This window comes from Brachyhypopomus gauderio, chromosome 6, assembly GCF_052324685.1.
Source record: "Brachyhypopomus gauderio isolate BG-103 chromosome 6, BGAUD_0.2, whole genome shotgun sequence".
NCBI classification, from domain to species: domain Eukaryota; kingdom Metazoa; phylum Chordata; class Actinopteri; order Gymnotiformes; family Hypopomidae; genus Brachyhypopomus; species Brachyhypopomus gauderio.
The window spans coordinates 3054596-3079322 of NC_135216.1; the positions used below are offsets into that span (position 1 = coordinate 3054596).

At 42.5% G+C, this 24727-nt stretch overlaps 1 protein-coding gene and 1 long non-coding RNA gene across 6 annotated transcripts in view; one reads left to right on the forward strand and one right to left on the reverse strand.

The window, feature by feature from the left end:
* Positions 1-3604: 3604 nt before the first annotated feature.
* The window catches only part of ctdp1 (CTD (carboxy-terminal domain, RNA polymerase II, polypeptide A) phosphatase, subunit 1), a 103956-nt gene continuing 82833 nt past the window's right edge, over positions 3605-24727 (reverse strand). The window contains exons 13-15 of one of the 5 annotated variants that reach the window (XM_077008138.1): positions 6957-7171; positions 6265-6821; positions 3605-6064 (exon numbers count right to left, since the gene is read on the reverse strand). In XM_077008138.1, coding sequence (XP_076864253.1) covers positions 5279-6064; positions 6265-6821; positions 6957-7171 — 1558 coding nt within the window. In that variant the 3' untranslated portion in view covers positions 3605-5278. Of the gene's footprint in view, positions 6065-6264; positions 7172-24727 lie in introns of those variants that run through there. The other 4 variants (XM_077008137.1, XR_013131708.1, XM_077008139.1 and 1 more) reach the window with 4 other exon arrangements.
* Positions 13717-14459, forward strand: LOC143516155 (uncharacterized). The gene is made up of 3 exons (XR_013131576.1): positions 13717-13815; positions 13961-14264; positions 14340-14459. It is a non-coding gene; the product is annotated as an uncharacterized LOC143516155 (long non-coding RNA).

The following is a 24727-nucleotide window of genomic DNA, read 5'->3' on the forward strand; positions in this document are numbered from 1 at the left end:
TACTATCAGTGGCGAAAGGGTCTAGACTGAACACACTCCGAACACGGGAACAAACCAACACCAGCCATGAATAAATCAAAACACTTACCGTGTCTAGCCGATATATAAACTTACGCTAGCTGATTTGTGAAGGCAGAAAGTTGGTCAGCGGCCGGAATAAAACCTGTAAAATTTATCTAGGAAGGCAAAAGGTAAAGATTAGCACGTAAATAGATTATTATACTTTAGAAAACAATTTCAAAATTCGCTCCGCAACAGCGTCGGCAGGAAGCAGCGTCACACAGGTAAGTGAGACATGGATATATAATCCATTGTTAGGAGGGTTTGGGACAGAACCCGCCAGGACCTCCCGTGTTACTGGCGGGCCGCTCCTTTTCCCTGTAACTCGGGGCATCTAGAACGTTGATGCCCCTCGCTACCACAGTAAAGACATCTACCCCCCTGGAGACGCGCCTGTCTTTCTTGACGGGACAGACGCGTGTGGCCTAGTTGCATGGGTTGCGGCTCATTAACAGTCTCACGTGACTCTAAGGCACGTGTGGTATCAACCCCCTGAAATTGTAGCCTCTTAGTGTTTTTGCGTTCACGGCGACGATTGTCGAGACGCACCGTGAACGCAATCAGTGCATCTAGGTCAGCCGGGGGGTCACGAAGCGCTAGCTCATCCTTAAGGTTGTCTGACAACCCTTCCTGAAAGATCGCCATGAGCGCACCAGCACCCCATCCACTTTCTGAAGCCAATGTTCGGAACTCTAGGGAGTAGTCAGCTACTGACATCTTCCCTTGACGTAGGCGCAAGAGACGTCGACCCACTACACCCCCTGAGGATGGATGGTAAAAGGCGCTTCTCATGGCTGTAGCGAAGCGTTCATAGGAAGAACATACTTCCGCTTGAGACTCCCAAAGAGGGGTGGCCCAAGCCAACGCTCTTTCAGATAACAGCGTCAGCACGTAGGCTACTTTGGCACGCTCAGAGGGAAACCTGGAGGGCTGCTGTTCGAATATTAGAGAACATTGTAGTAAAAACCCTCTGCAACCCTCTGGATCTCCTGAATAGCGGGCCGGAGATGGGAGAGTAGGTACAAGATGTGATGCTGAGACAGATGGTTCACTTGGGCGAGCAGGAGGGGGAACATGAGAAACAGGAGCTGAACCAGCTAGGGTCTGCATAGTGACAGTCATGTCATTAAGCTGCTTAACAATCTGCCTTAGAGCCTCGTCGTGGCTGCCAAGCAACTGTCCCTGATTGGTGAGGGCAGCTCTTAACTCTGCTGACTCTTGTTTAGCGGCTGGGTCCATGTTTAGGCTGAATCGTTCTGTAACGTGGTGAGTACAGAGACGTACACACCGCGTAAGAAACAGAGAAGGGAGGACCCAAGTGCCGGTTAGTAAAAAAATGCAGAGCGTAAAAAACGAGCGATAACGCGCGCACACACACACCTGAGCAATAAACAATACTAGAGAAAATTAAACACGACGCGCAAAACCGAAAAGGAAACTAAACCGTGCGAGCACGGTAGAAATACAAACAGAAAACAACACGGAATTATCAACGTGTAAGCAGACAAGATAATGTCGTGGAATAATACGGTAAAAACTATAAACAGAAAACACGTGGAATCCTCAACACGTGAAAACCGAAACTAAGGACGTCAGGGAAAGACTGACAGCAGGCAAACGCCGCAACATAAAGACAACCTTCCCAAAACAATAAACAATGGATAGGAAGAGAAAACAGATTGGGGAAAACTTGAGAGGGGCCAGATAGCGGCGCAGGAGGTAGATACTCGAATAAGTAACAGCGGAACGAGAGAGAGAGAGAGAGCGGTGGCGAGACACCTTGAAACGTAACAATATCACAGAGAGAGAGACGGGCTGAAAGCGCAACGGCAAGAGACCAAAACGATTCAGCAGTGATTCGTCTCCACAAGCTTCCTTAAGAAGCCTATAAAACAGCTGAGACGAATCACTGCTGATTATGCCGATTTAGTCTGGGACTGACTCGGGTGCCCCGTGCGGAGGTAGAGGGCGTGGCATCCGAGCCAGCCCTGACACTCCTAGCTGGATGTTCTGGTAAATCGATAAACAAACTCCAGCTGGTTCAGAACGCAGCAGCACGAGTTGTAACAAAAACTAATAAGTTTAATCACATTAGTCCCGTACTATCATCATTACACTGGCTGCCAATTAGATTCCGTATTGATTATAAAATACTTTTATTAACATATAAAACGCCTGAACGCATGGCTTAGCTCCAGACTATCTTAGTGAACTTATTGAACAATATAACCCAGCGCATTCACTTCGCTCGCAGGACGCAGGGTTATTAACTGTTCCTAGGATCAAAAAGATCACAGCAGGTGGAAGAGCCTTTTAAAGCTCCACAATTGTGGAATAATCTTCCTGCCTCTATTCGGGACTCAGACACAGTCTCAATGTTTAAAACTCGATTTAAGACTCATGTGTTTAGTTTGGCCTTTGATTAATCTGTTACATATTTACTACATCTCGTATCTTTTCTTCGAGGTTCACCTGGAGAGTAACATTGCAGTCGGAGTCTACAATACCAGCATCGCTGCTCCAACAGGGAATGAAAGCCTGGCGTTCATCAACAGACATTAACAGTGACAATATCAAAACCCAGAACTTTCATTTTTACCTTTACTTAGTCTGATTGTGTGATTTGTGTGTGACTTGTGTATTTGTCTGTATTTTGTGTAATTTGTGTGTTAACGGGCCACCCAATGGAGGACGAGTTCCCTTTTGAGTCTTGGTTCTCCCGAGGTTTCTTCCTATTCCCCACCATCATAGGGAGTTTTTCCTCGCCACTGTCGCCTTTGGCTTGCTCATTAAGGTTCTGGACCCATAGTATTGTTAACCTTTTAAATCCTGTAAAGCGCTTTGTGACAACATGTGTTGTGAAAAGCGCTATACAAATAAACTTTGATTGATTGATTGATCATGCATGCAGGTGTAAGTGAGGAGACGAGCAGCAGAGTTTTGGACCATTTGAAGCCTATGCACAGAGCCAACAGTGAATTACAATAGTCTAGCCTGCTTGAAATGAAAGCATGAATGAGGCGCTCAGCAGCAGACTGAGAGAGATCGTTGGACCTTTGCTATATTGTGCAGGTGGAAGAATGAAGTTTTTATAACAGAGATTATGTGGGCAGTCAATGTAAGGGTGGGATCGAGGAGGACACCCAGATTCCAGACCAGAGTAACAGGTGAAATCTGTACACCGTCAATGTTGAGAGAGAATGGAGGAGTTTTACTCAGGACCGACTTGGTGCCAATCAGGGTAAGCTCAGTCTTATTGCCGTTTAACTTAAGGAAGTTTTGATTTCTAATAGACAGTTTTCAATATGAGCAGTGGGTGGATTGTTAACAGAACTGGTAGTGAGATAAATCTGGGTGTCATCCGCATAACAATGAATATTTATGTTGAAATGATGCAATATATGACCAAGAGGAAGGATATAAATGATAAAAAGAAGAGGACCCAGGACTGATTCTTGTGGGACTTCTTGTTTAATCATGGAAGTGGAAAAGCTATAGCCATAGAGTGTGACTGTTACGATTATCAGAAGTAGGGGTGACGCAATTGCAAACATATGAATATTTATTGGATAGAAAACAACAAAACACGAAGCAGATACACAGAACACAGAACAGAACTACACTAAACAACAAAGGGCTAACACTATAAAACGGGACTATGAGACAACTAGGATGGGAACATAACCATAACGCACGCTACGTGAACGTAAAGGGGAGAAACATAATATACCAAGGGGAGCAGCGACTAACGGAAAATAATGAGATGAGAGACTAAACAGACTATGGAAGAACATAACTAAACGAGACTAAAGAGTACAATACAGCAGAAAGGGAAACTAACAATACTATACAGACTTTAACCAAGACAGACTATGCGGACCGGAGAGGTAGGACAATGAGGAGAAAACATAACTACAACGGAATTGGGAGACAAGACAGAGAACTTGAACAAGAAGCACCATCAGCAAGCACATAAAGATTTAAGGCAAGAAGGCAGAGAGGGACTCACGTACACAATGACCGACACGGAAGGCAGAACTAGAGGTACTATTTTCCCTGGGACCATATTTTCCTGTCCATTCTTCCCTCGTTAAGTTTACCTAGCTTCCTGATTCCCAGTCCGTGTCATATTCATTGTTTGGTTAGTCTATTGTTGCCTTTGCTATACCCCTCTCGTTTCTATGTTCCAGTTCAGTTTGGGTTTGCTGTTAACTTTTCTCCTTTTTCTGGGAGATCCAGCCATATCGGGAGCATAGCGCACAGAAATTTAGAGGCTCAGAGCCTCCGCATTCTCCGGAAGGCCCAATATCCTGATAATCTTCCAGCATCCCTGGTTCTCCAGGTCATCGATCTTATCCTACAGCTGTTGCAAACTTTTCTCCATTGACTGTATTCGATTATCTTGTGTAGAAGAAGAGTCTTCTACAGAGGAGATTCTGTTCTCTGCCTTGGCTAACCTGGACTTGTTCGATGCCACTTTTCCAGACAAATCATATATGATAGAGAGGTTGTAATGTCACTACTGTCAACTGAGTTCAATCGGTTATCTTCAATACCAGCCACAAGCCAACCGCACAAATTTCAGTTAAAAGTGCATCGCTTTTGTGCAGGCAATGGCGGCGGCTTCTTTTTCACACTTCTCTGGGGTCGAGAGAACAAAAATAATGAAAAAGTTTATTGGCTTTCAGACATATCCAGATTCACATAAAAAAATAAAAAATAAAAACTTGGCATTTAAAAAGGATTAAAGCGAGGTATATTAAAAATCAATGGCAAATCAAAGCGGAGTAAAGACTTAAGTAGCCATTTCCTAGTGGGTCACATGACACCAGATAAAAGATAGTGGTGGAAAGGCCTGTTTGTGTCTTCTAACTCTTCCAAGTATGGAACATTATATTCTTAGATGGGCTTTTCCACTGCAAATACTCAAAAAAAACATTTACATTTACGGCATTTAGCAGACGCTCTTATCCAGAGCGACTTACAAAAGGGCTAAGTGTTTAGTCAGAATATGCATCTCTATCTAGTATAAACAGGTTTAAGTCCAAACTACTCGACCTCAAGCACTGCCATAAACAGTTGCCAGTGCTGATACCTAGAAAGAAGACAACAAAATATAAGATTAGACATAGAGCACAACCTACAAGACTACATTAGCAAGTGTTCCCAGAGATAAAGTGCAATTACGATTTAAACCAATGCTTCAGTAGATTAGTGCTTATAAGTGCTTTACAAAGAGATGGGTCTTCAGTCTGCGTTTGAAAACCGTGAGAGAGTTCGCTGGTCGGATAGCCAGTGGAAGTTCGTTCCACCATCTGGGAGCCAGGTCAGAGAAGCATCTTGTTGCGTGTCTTCCATAAATCTTGAGGGATGGCGGGTCAAGCCGAGCCGTACTTGAAGCGCAAAGGGCTCGAGGTGCGGATCGACTCTTGACCATTGCCATAAGGTATGAAGGAGCTGGTCCATTTTTGGCTTTGTAGGCAAGCATCAGAATTTTAAACAGTATGCGAGCAGCCACGGGAAGCCAGTGAAGGGAGCGCAGCAGTGGAGTGACATGAGTGAACTTGGGTAGATTGAAGACAAGCCTTGCTGCTGCATTCTGGATCAGTTGCAAGGGCCTGATGGCCTGCAGAGGAAGACCAGCCAGGAGAGAGTTGCAGTAGTCGAGCCTTGAAATGACAAGAGACTGGACAAGCACCTGGGAGGCCTCCTGAGAGAGGAAGGGTCGGATACGTCGGATGTTGTAGAGAAAGTATCTGCATGACCGAGTCAGGTTTGTAATATGGGCAGAGAATGACAACTGGTCATCCAGAGTCACCCCAAGGTTTCTTGCATCTTTAGACGGAACAATCAAAGAGTTCTCGAATGAGATGGCAAGATCCTGCTGAGGACCTGTAGCTCCAGGTATGAACAGCAGCTCAGTCTTGCTGGGATTGAGCTTTAGATGATGAGCTGCCATCCATGAAGAGATGTCAGTCAGACATGCAGAGATACAGCTGCAAACCTGAGTATCAGGTGGGAAGGTGGGAAGGAAAGCATTAGTTGAGTGTCATCAGCATAGCAGTGGTACGAGAAACCATGAGAGGTAATTACATCACCAAGAGAACGGGTGTAGAGTGAAAAGAGGAGAGGACCTAGCACTGAGCCTTGAGGGACACCAGTAAGGAGCCTGTAAGGAGCAGATGTAGACCCTCTCCATGTTACCTGGTAAGAACGTCTCTCTAGATAGGACTCAAACCACTTCCATGCAGAGCCCGCGATTCCCAGGTCAGAGAGGACAGATAGGAGGATCTTGTGGTTCACCGTGTCGAAAGCTGCAGAGAGGTCCAGAAGGATCAGAACCGATGACAATTTGGATGCTCTTGCAGTCTGGAGCTTCTCAGTCACCGCTATGAGGGCCGTTTCTGTTGAGTGTGCTGGTTTGAAGCCCGACTGGTTCGGGCCCTGGAGCAGGTTCTGAGTGAGAAAGAGAGACAGTTGGTTGTATACAGCATGCTCAAGAATTTTTGATAGGTAAGAAAGGAGTGATACCGGTCGGTAGTTGCAGACATCTGAGCTGTCCAGGGTGGGCTTCTTCAGAATTGTGACCACTCTGGCAGTCTTGAATGCAGCTGGGACCTGGCCTGATGACAAGGAGCTGTTCATGATGAATGTGATGAAGGGTGACAGATCCATCGAGACTGTCTGGAAGAGTGTGGATGGAATGGGATCCAGTGGGCAGGTTGTTGGGTTGCTGGATTTAAGTAGCTGTAGGACCTCATCTGTGGAAAGAGGAGAAAAACATTTTTTGTTAACCTTCTCCTCAAAGAAGGTAACAAAATCCTCCGGGGTAAGTGAAGAGGGTGGTGGGGGAAAGAGGGGTTTGAGAAGAGAGGAAAAGATCCTAAAGAGCTTGCGTGGATCCGACGCTGATTCTTCCAGTTTCTCCTTGTAGAAGGATGACTTGGCAGTAGTAACCTCTGTTGAGAACTTGTAGAGGAGAGCTTGATAGGAGTGTAGGTCAGAGTCAAGCTGGGACTTCCTCCACTTCCTCTCTGCCTTTCTTAGCTCTCTCTGGTTGCTGCGTAGGACTTCAGTTAGCCACGGGGCAGGTGGGGAGGATCTGGCTGGCCTGGAGGAAAGAGGACACAAAAGGTTAACTGCAGACGAGAGTGAAGAAAGAAATGTATCTGTGGCTGTATCCAAGGAAAGAGATAGAAAGGAATCAGGATGTGGAAGGGTAGTAAGGATAGTTGAAGCCAGAGATGAGTGAGAGATGGAGTGCAGGTTACGTCGAGAGAATGATGAGCCTGAAGGAGATGCATTGACAGGGAGAGCAGTAAGGGAGAATGTGAAAGATAGAAAGTGATGATCTGAGCAGTGCATGGGGGTTACTGTCATGGTTAGGGAACTGGTCTTGTGACCGGAGGGTCGTGGGTTCGATTCCCAGACAGGCCATGACTGAGGTGCCCTTGAGCAAGGCACCTAACCCCCACTGCTCCCCGGGCGCCAGGCTAGGGCTGCCCACCGCTCTGGGCACGTGTGATCCACAGCCCATTAGTAATCACTAGTGTGTGTGTGTGTGTGTGTGTTCTGACTGCACAGATGGGTTAAAAGCGGAGGACAAATTTCGATTGGGGTGTAAAAATCACAATTGACCAAAAAAATATGGCACACAAAAAAAATATGGCACACATATCCAGCGCTGGGGCCGGTCTGCTGAAGATCAGGTCTAGGATGTTGCCTACTCTGTGCGTTGGAGGGGTCAGGTTGAGAGCAAGGTTGAAGGATGAGAGCAGCGGTTCGAGACATGATGACTGCAAAAAAAAAAGCTGTTGCAAACATGTTTTTATGATTTTAGGTTGGCCATTCAAGAAAATTGTTTAAAATTATTTACAAGAGCAGTACGTTCTGCTCCAAGAAGCAGACCAATGGCAAAATCATTTCTATGTCCAAGTGCTCTTCCAGCTTTGTTTATGTTGAGGTGTGGCTCTGACCTGCCCAGTCTGCACATTTTCTGTCTGTAGTTCAAAATGTGTTTCTGTGTATTCAAAATCAATATTATGCTGAAAGATTGTTTTGTTTTGAGCTTATAATTTGAATAAAAGCTTGGAAATATAGCCAGTGTTGTTAAATGTTCACATATTGACAGCTTTTCTAAAAATGCACATCATCTCAGTTAAACATTATTCTGCTAGTGTTGTACATGCACCGTAATACAATTTCTAAAATGTAACATGAAATTACATAAATATGAATTACATAATAATTACAAAACTGGCACCTTCAGAATGTTGTTCTAAATCAACGTAAAAAACAAACAGAACTATGAGAACTCATGTTGACTTTATGAATTCAAATATAATTTCCTCATGTACAGTTGAACATTACATTACCAGAGTAGGTATTCAGTTCTTAGGATTTTGCCTTAGGATGATTTTTTGTAAACACAATCATGGATTTTGAGGCTATAGTTTCCTCACTTTTTGTTCATGTGCCTATGTCTGACTTTGTGGATAGTTCTCAAATACCTGAAAAGGACTCAGAGACTAAGGCTCTCACAGGTTGGATCCTTTTCTGTTTTAAACATTTTATAAGCCTATACTGCCCTCTTGTGACAGAAACATAAGGCAGTACTGTTTGAAACTTGTAATGAATTCATGAAAAAGTCTCGTTACAAAAAGAAAAAAAAAAAAAAGTCTCGTGTTTTATAATGAGATCACTGAAACCTTGGATAACTGGTAACACTTTACATTAAGTGTTTACTTACTAACGTTAACTAATGCATTAGTTAACATGAACAACGTAAAGTGAAGTACGTAAAGTAAAATTGGATAAATTATATTATATATTTATGTTTTAAGGATATTTTAGGCCCTCTGAGAGGGCGTAGAGGGCCCTGACGGTTCCCCACTGACAAGAAGTAACAATACATTAACAATAATTAACTAATGTTAAGTAAACATGTAACAGTTGCATTAGTTAATGCTGTGTTTATATGAAGTGCAGACTAAGTGGTGTTGACTAACTAACATGAAGTAATGCATTAGTTAATATGAACACAAGAAGTAACACTAACAATAATTAACTAACGTTAAGTAAACATGTAACAGTTGCATTAATGATGTGTTTATATCAAGTGCAGAGTAAGTGGTGTTGACTAACATGAAGTAATGCATTAGTTAATATGAACAACACATGAAGTAACACATTAACAATAATTAACTAACGTTAAGTAAACATGTAACAGTTGCATTAGTTAATGCTGTGATATACATGGGCAAGCGATCTGTGCTCGATTGCACTGTACCGTCACGACCACTAGGTTCGGTGATTGATTGATTGCACTGTATGTAAGTGTGCTTGTTGTTGAGCTACCGAGTAAAAGGAGTTGTACCACATCCTTGCTTCCGTTGGTCATTAATAGGCCCTTTTCACAACAAAGCGGAAATACGTCACCGCCGGGTAAAACAAGTTCCGGTACTCGCAGAAGATAGTTGTTGTCAATTCACCTCAGCATGGAGCGTGTATTTACTTCATCCCTGTCGTCACTGCCGAGACTGAATTTTAAATACGTTTCCAGTATCGTTGAAGAACATTCAACAACGAAGGGTTCCAAGTTAAATAGAGGCTACAAATTGTTTGTAGAAGAATTTATTCACTTATAACAGGGTAAGCTAACACCAGCTAGCACTAGCGAGGTAACCAACTAACTATTATTTAACATATAACTGGTTCCATTAGTCATCCTATGGAGTGGTAAAACAGTCCATATTTTTATTGTATATATTATAATATTACAAATGATACTGACAGCTTTAGTTAACAATATCTAGCTAGGCTAAGCTGGGTGTACACTGCGATTTTTGGCCCATTTTCAGCCGATTTTTCACTCGTGCGACTATTTTTGCAATCGGGCCGAGTTTCGGCTCAATCGCGTGTCGTGCATCGTATAGTTTACACAGGTAAACGAGGAGCGATTCACACCTCACGACCAACTCCCGATCAGAAATCGCAGCGTCGCAAGAACATCAAACATGTTTGAAATTCAAATCGCTCCTCGTGACAGTATCGCACTGCTGAAGCAGCTCCACGAGCCGACTCTCCCTGCGATTTAGTCGTACAGTTTGAGCTGGAGCTGAGTACACGATTTAAAATATCGTACAGTGTACGCCCAGCGTTAGCAAGCCAAGTGACATCAGCTATTGATTGTTTGGTTTACATCAGTATCAATAAAGTTCATGACACACACCAAGTTATTAAGTAGTGTTGTTTATTCAGTGTCCAATATAGTCGACAGCAAAGTGATGGTCAGAGCTAGATGCTACCGATCAGAGCTAGTATCAGAGCCGGTTTCAGTGGAACAGTTGCTGTCCGCATTTGAAAGAGCAAACTCTCGACTAGTAGACACTCATGGTGTACTCCCAGCCGAGAGCTTGCTCTTTTCTAGCTAGATGCTATCGGATCACGGCTAGATACTAGCGAACCGGGGACCGGGGCTAAAAGCTAGCGAACCGGGGCTAAATGCTAGCGAACCGGGGCTAAAAGCTAGCGAACCGGGGCTAAAAGCTAGCGAACCGGGGCTAGAAGCTAGCGGGTCACAGCTAGATGCTAGCGGACGTACGTGTACTCCCAGCCGAGAGCTTGATCTTTCAAATGCGGACAGCAACTGTTCCACTGAAACCGGCTGGGAACAGTAACAGTACTGGGGACAGTAACAGTACTGGGGACAGTAACAGTACCGGGACAGTAACAGGGAACAGCACCAACTGTTAGCTGTGAGCTTCCTGCTATGTGGTCTGCAGCAGTGAAATGCTGGCTACACACAAAGATGCTCCGTATCACAAAGTTTTCCCCTTCATCTCTCCTAATTGCACAAACCCATTTTCTTTTTTGCTTGTCGTCAGCCGGAAAACCATGGAAACTGAGATACGGCTGTTTTTGCTTTGAGATCGAGCACCCTGGTGCACTAAAAAAGCTTATGTTATTGGACTCTGCCATTGATTAATGTGTAACGAAAGTAACTTTACCCTGCGATGAGAACTTCCGGAAGAAAAAATGCGGAAGTGTGAAAAGGGCCTATAAGTTACCCACGTTAATATCGTAAGCATACAATAAGAACACAACAAATGCTGTGTTTATATGAAGTGCAGAGTATGTGGTGTTGACTAACATGAAGTAATGCATTAGTTAACATGAACAACACATGAAGTAACAAGTAACTAGGGGTGCAGGAAAAAAATCATTTCTAACATTGAATATGTCCGGGGAGCCCTCACAGTCCAGGGGGGGCTCTTTAACACTGGAACTCCTGAGATTTCAAGGTTCTGAGGACATCACCCCTCCTTCTCCTGCCCAATTAGCAGGACCATACATATGTTAATTTCAGAGCAAGACAGGAGCAGAAAGACAGGCAGGAGCTCTGTGGCAGGAGCTCTGTGGTGCACCAGGTCTAGTCTGTGTGCAGTCTGTGTGCACCAGGTCTAGTTTGTAGTCTAAAATAAATAAATAAAGTTTAGCCCTGTTTCGGCGTTATGTGTGAAGCGCTACATATTGACATAAGTATTATTTAGAGCGGTGAACCATTATCATTAGCGTGGTATTGGCGTTATGTATGAAGCAAGCGTCTCAGATTTTCTTGTGCATGCACTTCAATAGCGCCACACATTTACATGGCTGAACCAACCATTATCACGGGTCCATATTGTTCCCGTGAAACACATTATCATTAGCGTGGTATTGGCGTTATGTATGAAGCAAACGTCCCAGATTTTCTTGTGTATGCACTTCAATAGCGCCACACATTTACATGGCTGAACCAACCATTATCACGGGTTCATATTGTTCCCGTGAAACACATTATCATTAGCGTGGTATTGGCGTTATGTATGAAGCAAGCGTCCCAGATTTTCTTGTGTATGCACTTCAATAGCAGCAACAAAGTAATAAAGGTATAGTAAAGTAATATTTATTTGTACATTTACTTATTTTTACTCATACAGCATAGTAACATAATATTTTTTTGCAGTGTTTATGCTTGTGTTTGACTGATATTTCGTTTGTGTAAATAAGATATTTCGTTCATGTAAATAACTTAGTGTCATTTATTTATTTTTACTCATACAGCATAGTAATATAATATTTTTTGCAGTGTTTATGCTTGTGTTTGACTGATATTTCGTTCGTGTAAATAAGATATTTCGTTTGTGTAAATAACTTAGCGTCATTTATTTATTTTTACTCATACAGCATAGTAATATAATATTTTTTGTGTTTTCTTGTGTTTGACTGATATTTCGTTCGTGTAAATAAGATATTTCGTTTGTGTAAATAACTTAGCGTCATTTATTTATTTTTACTCATACAGCATAGTAATATAATATTTTTTGCAGTGTTTATGCTTGTGTTTGACTGATATTTCGTTTGTGTAAATAAGATATTTCGTTTGTGTAAATAACTTAGCGTCATTTATTTATTTTTACTCATACAGCATAGTAATATAATATTTTTTGCAGTGTTTATGCTTGTGTTTGACTGATATTCACGGATTGCTGTGAACCATTATCACGGGTCCAATCAACTTTTATTGTTCCCGTGTATGCAGGGGATTAGCCCGGTTTCGGTTTCGGCGTTATGTGTGAAGCGCCACCTATTATAATAAAGTATAATTAGTATGCGCTGTTGTGGGTGTGTTCTTCAGAGTCATGATAAAAGCTGAAACCCAAAGGCAGGCGACTTACATTTTCACTACTATCCTGTGTGGAGACGACGCAAAACACCATGGCAAGACAGAGGACGTTCACCGGTCAAGAAGTTGCGGCTTTGCTGACCAACGAGGACTGCTGTGAGTCCGATGCGGGAGAAGGACCCTCCTGTTTTTTGACCAGCGATTCATCCGATGAAGAAAGAAGCAGTACATCGGATGAGGTACAACAGAGCCCTCCAAGGAAGAGACGGACACAGGCTGACACCACACCTGCACCAACCGTACGGGCAAAAGATGGAACTGTTTGGGAGAAGGTTGGCATCGCACGCTCTCGTGTCAGCTGCTGTTCGCCTAATTCAACATTTGTTGAGCCGTCCGGGCCTACAGAGCATGCAAAGGTATAGTAACTTCATATTTCTTTCCAGTGTTTCTGCTTGTGTTTGAATGATATTTAGTACGTGTAATTTACCTAGCGTCATTTGTTTACTTTTACTAATACAGCGTAGGATCACAAGCAGACTGCAGAGTTTTCTGTGTTTGCTCGACATGGAGATGCTGCGAATCATCACAGACTGCACTGTCCATGAAGCCCGCAGAACAGACAGCAGCTGGAGTTTGTCGGTCAGCGAGTTTATGGCATTCGTAGCAATCCTATTTCTACGAGCAGTCCTCTGTCCAGTTGGAGCGATGTCGGACTGTTGGTCGGCAATGTTCGCTGTGCCTTCGATCCAGGAGACAATGGCACGGGACCACTACCAAGAAATCATGCGGTACTTGCGCTTTGATAATAAGGACACCCGTGCGGAGCGTGCAAAGAGCGACAGATTTGCTGCGATTTCGGACATCTGGCAGCGATTTGTGAACAACTGCATTTTGTGCTATACCCCAGGCAAGGAACTGACAGTCGACGAGCAGCTGTTTCCGACCAAGGTTCGCTGTCAGGTGCAGACAAACTGCAACCGGAACCACAGCATAACCCCGTGCGCTGCATGCGGCAAGTACACCTGTCGCAAGTGTAGGGCAGAGTGTCCCTGGCTGTGTGGCAACTGTGTACCTAAAACTACATGAAGGTACGTCGATAAGTATATTTATATATATATATATATATATAAATATATTATATATATATACAGACAACCAATCACACACACATATATATACACACACACTATTATTTGAACATAACCAAAAATCTCTTCTCTTTCTGTTCCACAGTCGCACATCATGAAACCCGGTGTCACGGTCTGCCCCGCATCTCCTGCCATTTCATGTCTGTTTCCGTGTTAGTCCTCTGTTTATTTCTCATCGTGGTTGCTGGTTATTTTTCTCATGGTTGCTGGAATTGGATTCCCGTTCTGTTATGACCCATGCCTGTGACATTTTCACAGAATCAATTTATACATGAATGAATTCGTTCTAAATATAACATGTACTTCTGTGCGTGCATACACAGTGCGCGCAGGAACACGCCGGTGGCCCGTTGACCTTGGCAGCGATGAACGATGAACCTGCCGCAAATGTAAGAAAGAGGGTCCCTGGCTGGTACACATGAATAAATTCGTTCAAAATATAACATGTACTTTGTTCTTTGCAGTGCGCCGTTGACAGACATCATGAAGGTGCGTGCATACACAGTGCACGCAGGAACACGCCGGTGGCCCGTTGCATGCAGCGAGTACACCCTGGCTGTGTAGCAACTGTTGGCTACAACTACATGAAGGTACGTTGATAAGTAGGCCTACATACGTAACACCACATATGTTACGTATTTTTGTCTTCTGAAAGATTTTATTCAAAATGTAAGGTGTACCTTGAATTGTTCTCCACAGCATCAACGCGTGTGTTGCATGCGGCAAGTGCATCTGGCGAGTACACCCTCAACTTCAAGACACCCTCAACTTTCTTGACATTCCACTTCAAGAAACCCGGAATAGACATCCATGTTTGATCAAAATAAAGTTGTTTTACAGCACATGAATTTGTTCTTCCTGTCTTTTCCTCTCCTTTTCCAGTCTGCTGTTTAGATCACAACATTTATCAGCCATATATATAATTGCGCCATATAATTTCTTAGCTTTTCAAACGCGAATTCAAACGCGGAAACAGAAAGTGTAACAAATATTATATAGTGTAGTAAATATACAAAGAGCTTCAAACAATATACAAAGAGGTTCAGACAATTTTATTTATTTTTATTGTTTGACGGGACTCATTTGAGAAACTCTCTACGTGCGCTTGAATTGTATCTTTTGAAACACGAGTCTACAAAATTTCCGCTGTTTGTTGTAGGATCGGTAACATATACAGTCTGCTTGTTTGTAACCAAGTTTTTCGTGAAGTATCACGTTTGGTGCCTTGTATGAGCTTGGAGGTGAGCCGCTTGTGCTTTGGCAGGCGTATGAGCTGGGGGTGAGACGCTTCCACCGCATTACCAAGACAATGGGCGTTAATCTCTTCACAGCAGGGGAGTGGGCTACATGGACCTTACAAAGCCTTGCGAAAATTTTCGCGGCCGTCGGGTTCCTAGTGTTAAGACTGGGCTCCTGTCACCCCATCACATAAGGGGGCTCCTGCCTACTTAGGAGATCCCACAAGGTACAGGAGGGCCGCTATCCACCGCCAGGGAGAAGCACCTACACATACATACACACCCCAACACAAAACACATATGCGTACTTACCCTGATCCCCTACAGTGGGGGAGGGGTCTCCTTTCTAAATCAGGAGAACCCCCCACTTACCTGATCAGGGCCTCCCGTAGGAGCTACGCCTTCTGTGCCACACCCATGGCACGGGACCACAGCCGGTCCCCCCCAAACACACATTTAAGGGGAGGAGCATGCGTGGAATTACGTATAACAAAGCACAAGCACGCTAGGACAAAACAAACACGCAAAGACTAGACAAAACAAACGGTGCAAACGGCAAAAGGATGGGACCTACACATGCGCGCTCTACACACAAATGATAGTGATGCGCCGCTCAAGTTCGCAGTCACTCCCCACATAAAACAAGACAAATGGGGAGCAAGGCAACAGTGACGAGCGGCAACCGCGTCACACACAAAACATTTAACAATAAACACAAGCGAGCAACGCACACTGATCCACACCTCCATTCACGCACACACACTTGTGACCCTACAACCACCATGCAACACGAAGAGCCTTACCGGGGTCGACTGCCCTGGTCACCGCCGTGCAGCACACACACAACAGTCAAGCATGGCGGGGCTCTTCCATTACATACAGCAAACAAACACCACGCAGACAAACACTTACCACGAGATATGACCACAAATGAAGGAGAAAGAAAAGGAGACTGGCGGCTTCCGAAAGCGGCTGGTCATTCTGTGACGGGCAGGGAGTGTGAAATAAAATGGAAGCAATCACACCAAGTCTCAGGGAAAATGGAAGGCTCTATAGAAAATATAGACTCTATAGTTCGGCATGTGAAAGTCGCTATTCCTGTAGGGGCTCCAGCGGTTACAGTTAGCTGGTTACCGGGAGCCAGAGCGCCGGACATTAGTGGCAACCTTAGACTGTTAGCCCATAGGAGATTCTCTAGGATAGTTATACATGTAGGGGCCAACGATATACGTCTGCGGCAGTCAGAAGTGACTAAGGCTAATGTTAAAGAGGTGGTTAAATTAGCCCAGACGATGTCCGATGCCGTAATCTGCTCTGGCCCCATCCCAATGCGGCACGGCGATGAGCAATACAGCAGGCTCACGTCGCTAAACCGCTGGATGTCCAAGTGGTGCTCCGAAAATCAAGTGGGCTTTATTAATAATTGGAAAGAGTTTGAGGGCAAGCCTGGTCTTTTAGGCAGGGACGGTGTCCACCCCACCTGGGATGGCGCTGCCCTGTCATCTTGCAGCATAGCCCATAGCCTGTTAGTTAGTGGGCAGAGTAGCACTAGGAGCTGCTGACTAACCAGAGTTGCGACCAGGCCGCAGACTAACGGGCTAAACCTGTCTGCGAGCTGCTTAGAGGCATCACCAAGATCCCATAGGATTGAGACTGTGTCTGTGCCCCGGGTTAAACTAAATCATAAGAAAATAGTCCGTCCTAAGTTTTTAACTAATATTCAGACTTCAAATCAAATTATTACAACCTATATGACCGATCTAAAAATTGGATTAATCAATATTCGATCGCTCAACTCAAAAGCAGTTTTTATGAATGAACTTATAACAGACCAGAAAATTGATATTCTATGTCTAACTGAAACGTGGATTCAATCTGGTGATTATTTAACTCTAAACGAAGCCACTCCTGTGGGATATAGTTATATACATAGACCTAGATTGTCAGGCAGAGGAGGAGGAATATGTATAATCTATCGTGATTGTTTAGAAATTCATCAGAAGTACTTAGATATCTCAAACTCATTTGAGATGCAGTCTATTAATGTAATTAGTCCATCTGAAAATAAAAGTACATTTTCTCTAACTAATGTATACAGACCACGAGGGCCTTACTCAGATTTCTTAAACGATTTCACGGATTTTGCAGCAAATTTAGCAGTATGTAGTGACAAAATAATAATAGTATGAGACTTTAACATACACTTTGATAATGCGGAGGATCCACTGACAAGGGCTTTTACCTCTGTATTGAACTCTGTCGGCATTAAACAAAACGTAGTAGGACCTACACATTATCGAAATCATACCCTAGATCTAATCTTAACGCTGGGTATCGACGTAGATCACTATTTAGTCCAATTTGAGATTCATCTTAACATAAATACCCGCCCGTCTCCTCGGCAGTGTATAAAGTGCTCGATAATTTCATCAACAGCAACACAGTTTATTGAAACCCTCCCTGACTTAACTGCTTTAGCCCACTCGCCATCCGATCCAGAAGAGTTATATAGTCTAAACGACTGCTTAGAGAATACCTGCAGATGAGCTCTAGATATAGTAGCTCCATTAAAATATAAAAAAGCTAGATCCAAAAAGCTCGCCCCGTGGTACACTGACCAAACTAGAAACTTAAAACAAATAGCAAGTAAATTAGAGCGGAAATGGCGATCCACTAAATTGGAAGTATTCCACTGTGCCTGGAAGGATAGCATTATTGAGTACAAACGGGCTCTCACTAAAGCACTCTCAGCATACTTAGCCTCACTGATACAGAAAAATAAAAACAATCCTAGATTTCTTTTTAATACTATTTCTAAACTTACAAAAAATCAAGCAGGCGCAGAACCTCAGATTCCAGTAAGCCTCACTAGTAATGTATTTATAGATTTCTTTGATAAAATAGAGAATATTAGACAAAATATAAAACCCTTTATTAGCAATACAACTGGTATGTCATCTGATTTGACTGATATTAATTTAAATTACATACCGGGAGAAAAACTTGATGCTTTTCATCCACTCCCACAATCTGAATTAGAGAAAATAATTTCTTCCTTAAATTGTACTACCTGCACACTAGACTCAGTTCCCTCAAAGTTATTAAAAGAGGTATTACCAGCTGTAACTGAACCTCTTCTAACTACAGTTAACTCTTTCATTACAATAGGTCACATGCCCAAATCATGTAAATGAGCAATTATTAAACCTCTGATCAAGAAACCAAATCTTGATCCGACTGTGCTATCTAATTATAGACCCGTTTCAAACACATAATTTATATCTAAGATCATAGAAAAAGCTGTTGTCAAGCAATTATGCCTATATCTGCATAGGAATAACATATTTGAAAAGTTCCAATCTGGTTTTAGGCCCCATCACAGTACTGAAACAGCATTAGTTAAAGTAACAAATGATCTCCTCCTTGCTTCAGATCAAGGCTATGTATCACTGTTAGTGCTTCTTGATCTTAGTGCAGCATTCGACACAATTGATCATAGGATCTTGCTAGAAAGGTTAGAACGCTGGGTTGGAGTCTCTGGCACAGCCCTTTCATGGTTTTATTCTTACTTAACAAATCGCTATCAGTTTGTAGAGCTCAATAATAATCCATCCAAACGTACAATAGTTAAATATGGGGTCCCGCAAGGCTCCATCTTAGGACCACTATTATTTACATTATATATGCTACCATTGGGCACAGTTATAAACAAACATGATGTCAATTTTCACTGCTATGCAGATGACACTCAACTTTACATATCAGCCAAACCTGATGACAAACTCAGTTTAGGAAAAATTGAGGCCTGTGTAAGAGATATTAAATGCTGGATGTCTCTAAACTTCCTCCAACTAAATGAGGACAAAACAGAAGTTCTCCTCGTGGGCCCTAAGGCCGCAAGACAAAAAATTCCAAATTTAATGCTTAATCTTGCAGACTATCCCATTACACCTGGCACAGTAGCCAAAAACCTAGGCGTCATACTCGACTCCGACCTATCATTTGATAAATACATAGATAATACTACTAGGATAGCATTTCAACATCTCCGCAACATTGCCAAATTAAGAAATGCATTATCACAGGATGATGCAGAAAAATTGGTGCACGCCTTTGTTAGCTCTAGATTAGACTACTGCAATTCACTACTGTCTGGATGTTCAAATAGGAATCTAAATAAACTTCAAATAGTTCAAAATGCCGCAGCCAGAGTTCTGACCAGAACTAGAAAATTTCTGCATATTAGACCAGTCCTATCAGCCCTGCATTGGCTCCCAGTTAAATTTCGTATTGATTTAAAAATTCTATTATTATCATATAAAGCACTACACGGGCTTGCTCCTGAATACCTCCAGGAACATATTTCCTACTATGAACCCCCACGTCAACTAAGATCACAGGGTGCTGGTCTTTTATTAGTTCCACAAATTAATAAGGTAACAGCAGGGGGAAGAGCCTTTTCTTATAAGGCCCCCCAGCTTTGGAACAACCTTCCAAAATGCGTACGGGACTCTGACACAGTCACAATCTTTAAGTCTAGGTTGAAAAGCCACCTATTTGGTTTAGCGTTTGATAATTAAGGTACAGATTCAGGAGTTCATAGACGAAGGGTTTTATGGTTGACTGGGGTGCTGGTGCTGTCGTCCTGTCACTGCTCGTGGTCACTCAAGTTTGTTGACAGTGCAGTGGATGGATGCCATTGTCTCAGAATGCCCCCAAGCCTATGTTACCTTCTGGTTCTGCCTTTTTAGCTAGGCTGTAATAGTTTAACTTAATGCCGGAGTTGCTGCCACACTCCAGAAATGTGTTTAATTTCATCTGTCCTGTATATGTCCTCATACAGAGCTAATTTTTATTTTCTCCACATGGCTGCCCGCCTGCTCGAGGAAAAATGAGATGAGGAGAGACAAGCGAGTTATCCAGTACCAGCCACCTACTGCCTGACTGGATAAGCCTACACCATGATGGACAATACTACATCTTTTCCTTTTCTTTATTTCTTTCTGTCTAAATTGTTGTTGTTGTCATGGTGACTGGTGTCGGCCAGAGGAGGATGGGTTCCCCCCCTGAGTCTTGGTTCCTCTCAAGGTTTCTTCCTCATGCAAAAAACTAGGGAGTTTTTCCTTGCCACTGTCGCCCTTGGCTTGCTCACGGGGGGCTAGGACTCGGCACTTGTAAAGCTGCTTTGTGACAACAACTGTTGTAAAAAGCGCTATATAAATAAAATTTGATTGATTGATTGAAATCGGATGTATGGCGTGTGAGCGTGTGAAAACAGTCAAATGCGTGTGTCTCGCGCTCAATGCGTGAGAGTTGGCAACTCTGCAGTGAGAAGCGGGATGTTATAGTGAAAAGGGGGTCGAACACAAATCTGGTGATGTGCCCGTCAGGCAGAGTCCAGTTTTGGGATGCTGTGGCAGCAATTCTTGTTCTCGAGCTACTTAGTAAATTTTTGCGGTGCTCCGGGGCAGGTTGACTGTTGCAGGTTCCGTTTCCTAATGTGTACACTTTGTGTTCTCCAAGTCCCCTTTAAATACACATATTGAAGGGGGGTGTCTACTAACCAAATCTTTAGATAATCGGTACGGACCGGCTGAATGTTCTTGGAACCATGAGGCAGTTACATCATTGTGTTTTCCCACGAGCCTTTAGGCAACTTGTAAGCAAATGGAGGGCTAAATATTGTTAATTAAACTTTAATTTAACCTTCTCTAAATGTGTATACAGGACGCATTCCCAGGGATGTGTAAGGTGGAACCATAGACAGTGTATGGGCAATTGGTTTAGGAGCTCCAGATAATCATCTAAAAAAATTTAAATTAGGGCCGCACTCTCAGGATGTACATAGAGCAATAAAATGTCGGATGAGAGGGGTGGTGCAATAAAGTTTTATTGGGGGGGCAATAAAACTGTCAAAATCAGTTTTATACGTTAACCCCATCTTATTTATATATAGTGTGGTCTTCTGCTGCTGCAGGGTTCAACGTCCTTCGTTCTGCATGCCTCGGTTGTAACAACTGGTTGAGTTACTGTAGCCATTATATCAGACTGAACCACTCTGGTCAACAAGGCATTTGTACCCACAGAATTGCCGCTCACTGGATATTTTCTCTTTTGGACCATTCTCTGTAAACCCTAGATATGGTTGTGCGTGAAAATCCCAGTAGATCAGCAGTTTCTGAAATACTCAGACCAGCCCGTCTGGCACCAACAACCATGACACGTTCAAAGTGTTCCCCTTTTTTCCCCATTCTGATGCTTGGTTTGAACTACAGCAGATGTCTACATGCCTAAATGCATTGAGTAGTTGCCATGTGATTGGCTGATTCAACATTTGCATTAATGAGCAGTTGGACAGGTGTACCTAATAAAGTGGCTGGTGAGTGCATATAGACAATTATATCTGGACTACGAATCTGAACAAAAGTGAGATGTCAGTTTATTAGGTATGTCAGGGAGGCCGGATGGAGAAACCTGAGAAGAACCAAGAAACTTCCCAGACATGACAAAGATTGAGTGGGCAATTTATTTTTTTTTTTATGAAATAAAAGTTACGAAAGCAGCTCTTAAAAAAAGCTGTTGAATACAAAAAACAGGCACGTCAACTGTTCCAAGTTTGTATTCAAAGCAAACGTGTCCTATGTGCCAAAAGAGCAAATGTGGTATGTACAGAGACTGTGGCTAAGTGCATCAAAAATCATAATGACTTCTAATGCCACAAAAGGATAGGTGGACAACATGTAAAAACTGGCTACAGCTGCAAAAGGATGAATACAATGGCATATATATGTATGTATGCAACATATATATGATATGTTTTGATCATTCTAGGTTGCAACCTGTAGCAACCAAATGTGTGCCATATTTTGTAATTTTACATTCTACGGGTATCTTGGGCATTTTTGTGTTTCTCAAGCCATTTGCATTATTCTGGAAATGGAATCTTCCTATTTGGACCGGTTTGTAATGCTGTTATTATTTTTCTTGCATAATACTTATGATTGTTTTAAATGTTTTAAAACGACAGATTAATCTATAAAAACTTTATTAAAATGTTTCCCAGTCAAGTATAAAATCGAATATACAAGAATTTAACATCAGACTTTCATTGAAAATAGTGGCACATAAACCAGATTACATCATCCTAACACAATGCAATATGGTAGAACTCAATTAAATGTTTGTTTAGTACTGGAAATGTATTCACTGTAAGCAGCTAACAAATTTGAATGCCATGATTGCTAATATTTGTCAAGAATTGTGCAACCAAAAAGCAAAAGAGAAACCAGAAAAGAACATTCTACAAGAAATAATAGATAAATTCCACTATTATAAACCAAGAGAGATAAGAAAATAGCAGAAAAAATAATAGAAGACAAAGATTAATGAAAAAATATAGCTGCTGGCCAAAATAAAGACCTTTTCTCACTCTTTGGCATTCATGACCAATTATTTTTATTCCATTTTTGTATACATTTATATGAAATTTGTATAGAAAGAAAATGTAACCCTTCAAATATCTTTTAGGCTCCTCTAAAACATGTATATACACATCTGCATATCCCCCACCTTTTTTATATGCATACAATAATCATGCACCACATATATCAATAAACCTATTTATTCATATAACTGAGGTACCATGTGTGAACAAAGGCAGTATGAACCATCTATGATACATGTAGCTTTTGTAGCTGTAGGTCTACATCGCTCTCATCTTTTCCCAGGTCAAATAAAGTCATTTAACTCTGCCTCCAAAGCAGCAGCCATCTCATCTGCTTCTGAGCTGCTTCCCCCCTCATCCTCATTAGAGTCCTTACTAGACTGCCTAGACAAGTCTTCATGTTTTTTAAAGGTGTCATAATCAGCTCCTCCATCTTCCTTGGCTTCCTCTAGTTTTCTCTTGCGGCTCCTATAGAACACAAAATTGGTTATTAGGGATACTATTCACGATGCTTGGAGAAAAGCATGTTTGATTTGTTTAATGGTAGCAAAACGTGTGTAAAAGTGTTCAGTTGTAGACAGCTTTGCTATTAGCAGTGTTGAGCGTGTGACACACGCATTTTACCGTCTTCACACGCTCTCACGCCACACTTCCGATTTCACTTGGCGGGAAAAAAATAAAAATAAAATCTAGCTTATTTACCTCTGATCCATATATACGTCGCCCTCCACTGGCGATCGATCGCGAAATACAATAACGCCCCCCCCCCCCAACAACTTACGTTCGCCACCGACTCTCACACTCTGAAATGAATTCAAAACTTGAGAGCCCTGGCTATTAGTAAGGTTCATGTCAAGTATCCTTCTGCGTATGACCACATAGTCTTTTATTACTATCTTTATCCAGAGAACTGTTGTATTGTTACTAGCATTGAGAGATTCACCAGGATTTCAAGTAACATAATAAAGGGCCAGTACCAGGCACAAATCTCAGTAAAAAGTAACCCCTTAGCAAGTGAAAGGACGAAGAATGGGGAAACATAATGGTGAATTCAAGCTCAGGATCCAAACATGTTTGCCTAATTCGCTAAAAATTTTAAAGTTTATCGCCATTCACAAAATGATGTCACATCACGCTTCATTTAGAGGGAGCCAAGGATCTTGTGACAGGGGCACTTTTCAAGTAATATCCATCCATTTCAAGTAATATCCATAATATATTGGTGAAATGGATGCTCTTTAACACCAAATTGACTTTCAAATGGATGCAATTTATCTACCCCTTCATGTTCATGGAAATTTGTAACTATGCTATATGGGTGTGTATTTAGTTGGTGTTGAGTCATTTGTGACTGTGTTTAGTTTCCACAAAGCTGTCAGCCCCACCCCAACACCTTTGCATATCTGTATCACCTCAGGTGTTTCTAGTTTGTCTTTATTTGTTTGGTACTTGTATTTGTACATTTGTACTTGTACCTGTGTTTCAGTCCCTCTTTGTAAGTCAGAGCATTAGTAACCCTGGTTTATTGTAAGTTGTTCTGTGTTTATCTGCCTGGTTTCTGTTGCCTGTCTTTTGTTATCCAAGTTTTCCTGTCTGGTTGTTAGTTTCTTGTTTTGTGATAGCTGTATTTGAATTAGTATGCCTCGCTACCCCCGTACCCTCCATGTTAACACTCCAGTTATTAAACTCTGCTCTCCTCAGCATTTGTGTCCGCCTCTTGGCTCCCCTACATTACAGATTGACCGTACCTACCAAGGACACAGTTAGAGAGCAGGGCTCTGGTAAGTCTTAGTGCTGGGACAGACCACAGACTGCTCCCATGCAGTTTGAGTCTTCCATGTCGCAGTCCTGGCTACCCAGAGACAACAACTCCCCTGGTGCCATGGGTATGTTATTCTCTATATGACATTGGTCATTGTGAATATATTTCGCTTGGCTGCCTATTGTCAAGAGAATCCTGCAAGGTGCCAAGAGCTTACCCGCCTTACCCCGAGATGCAGGAATGAGCAACCTGCTGCAGAAGGCAAGGTAAGTTGGTTGGAACAGACAGTTAAGCCAAGGCAGAACTCTCAGTCGCAGTGAGGCTGGACTTGGCTCTTATGGTGACGACCATACTAGCGTAAGGGAATAAATAGACCAGAGAGGGTCATTATTCGCCTAGGGAAAATTG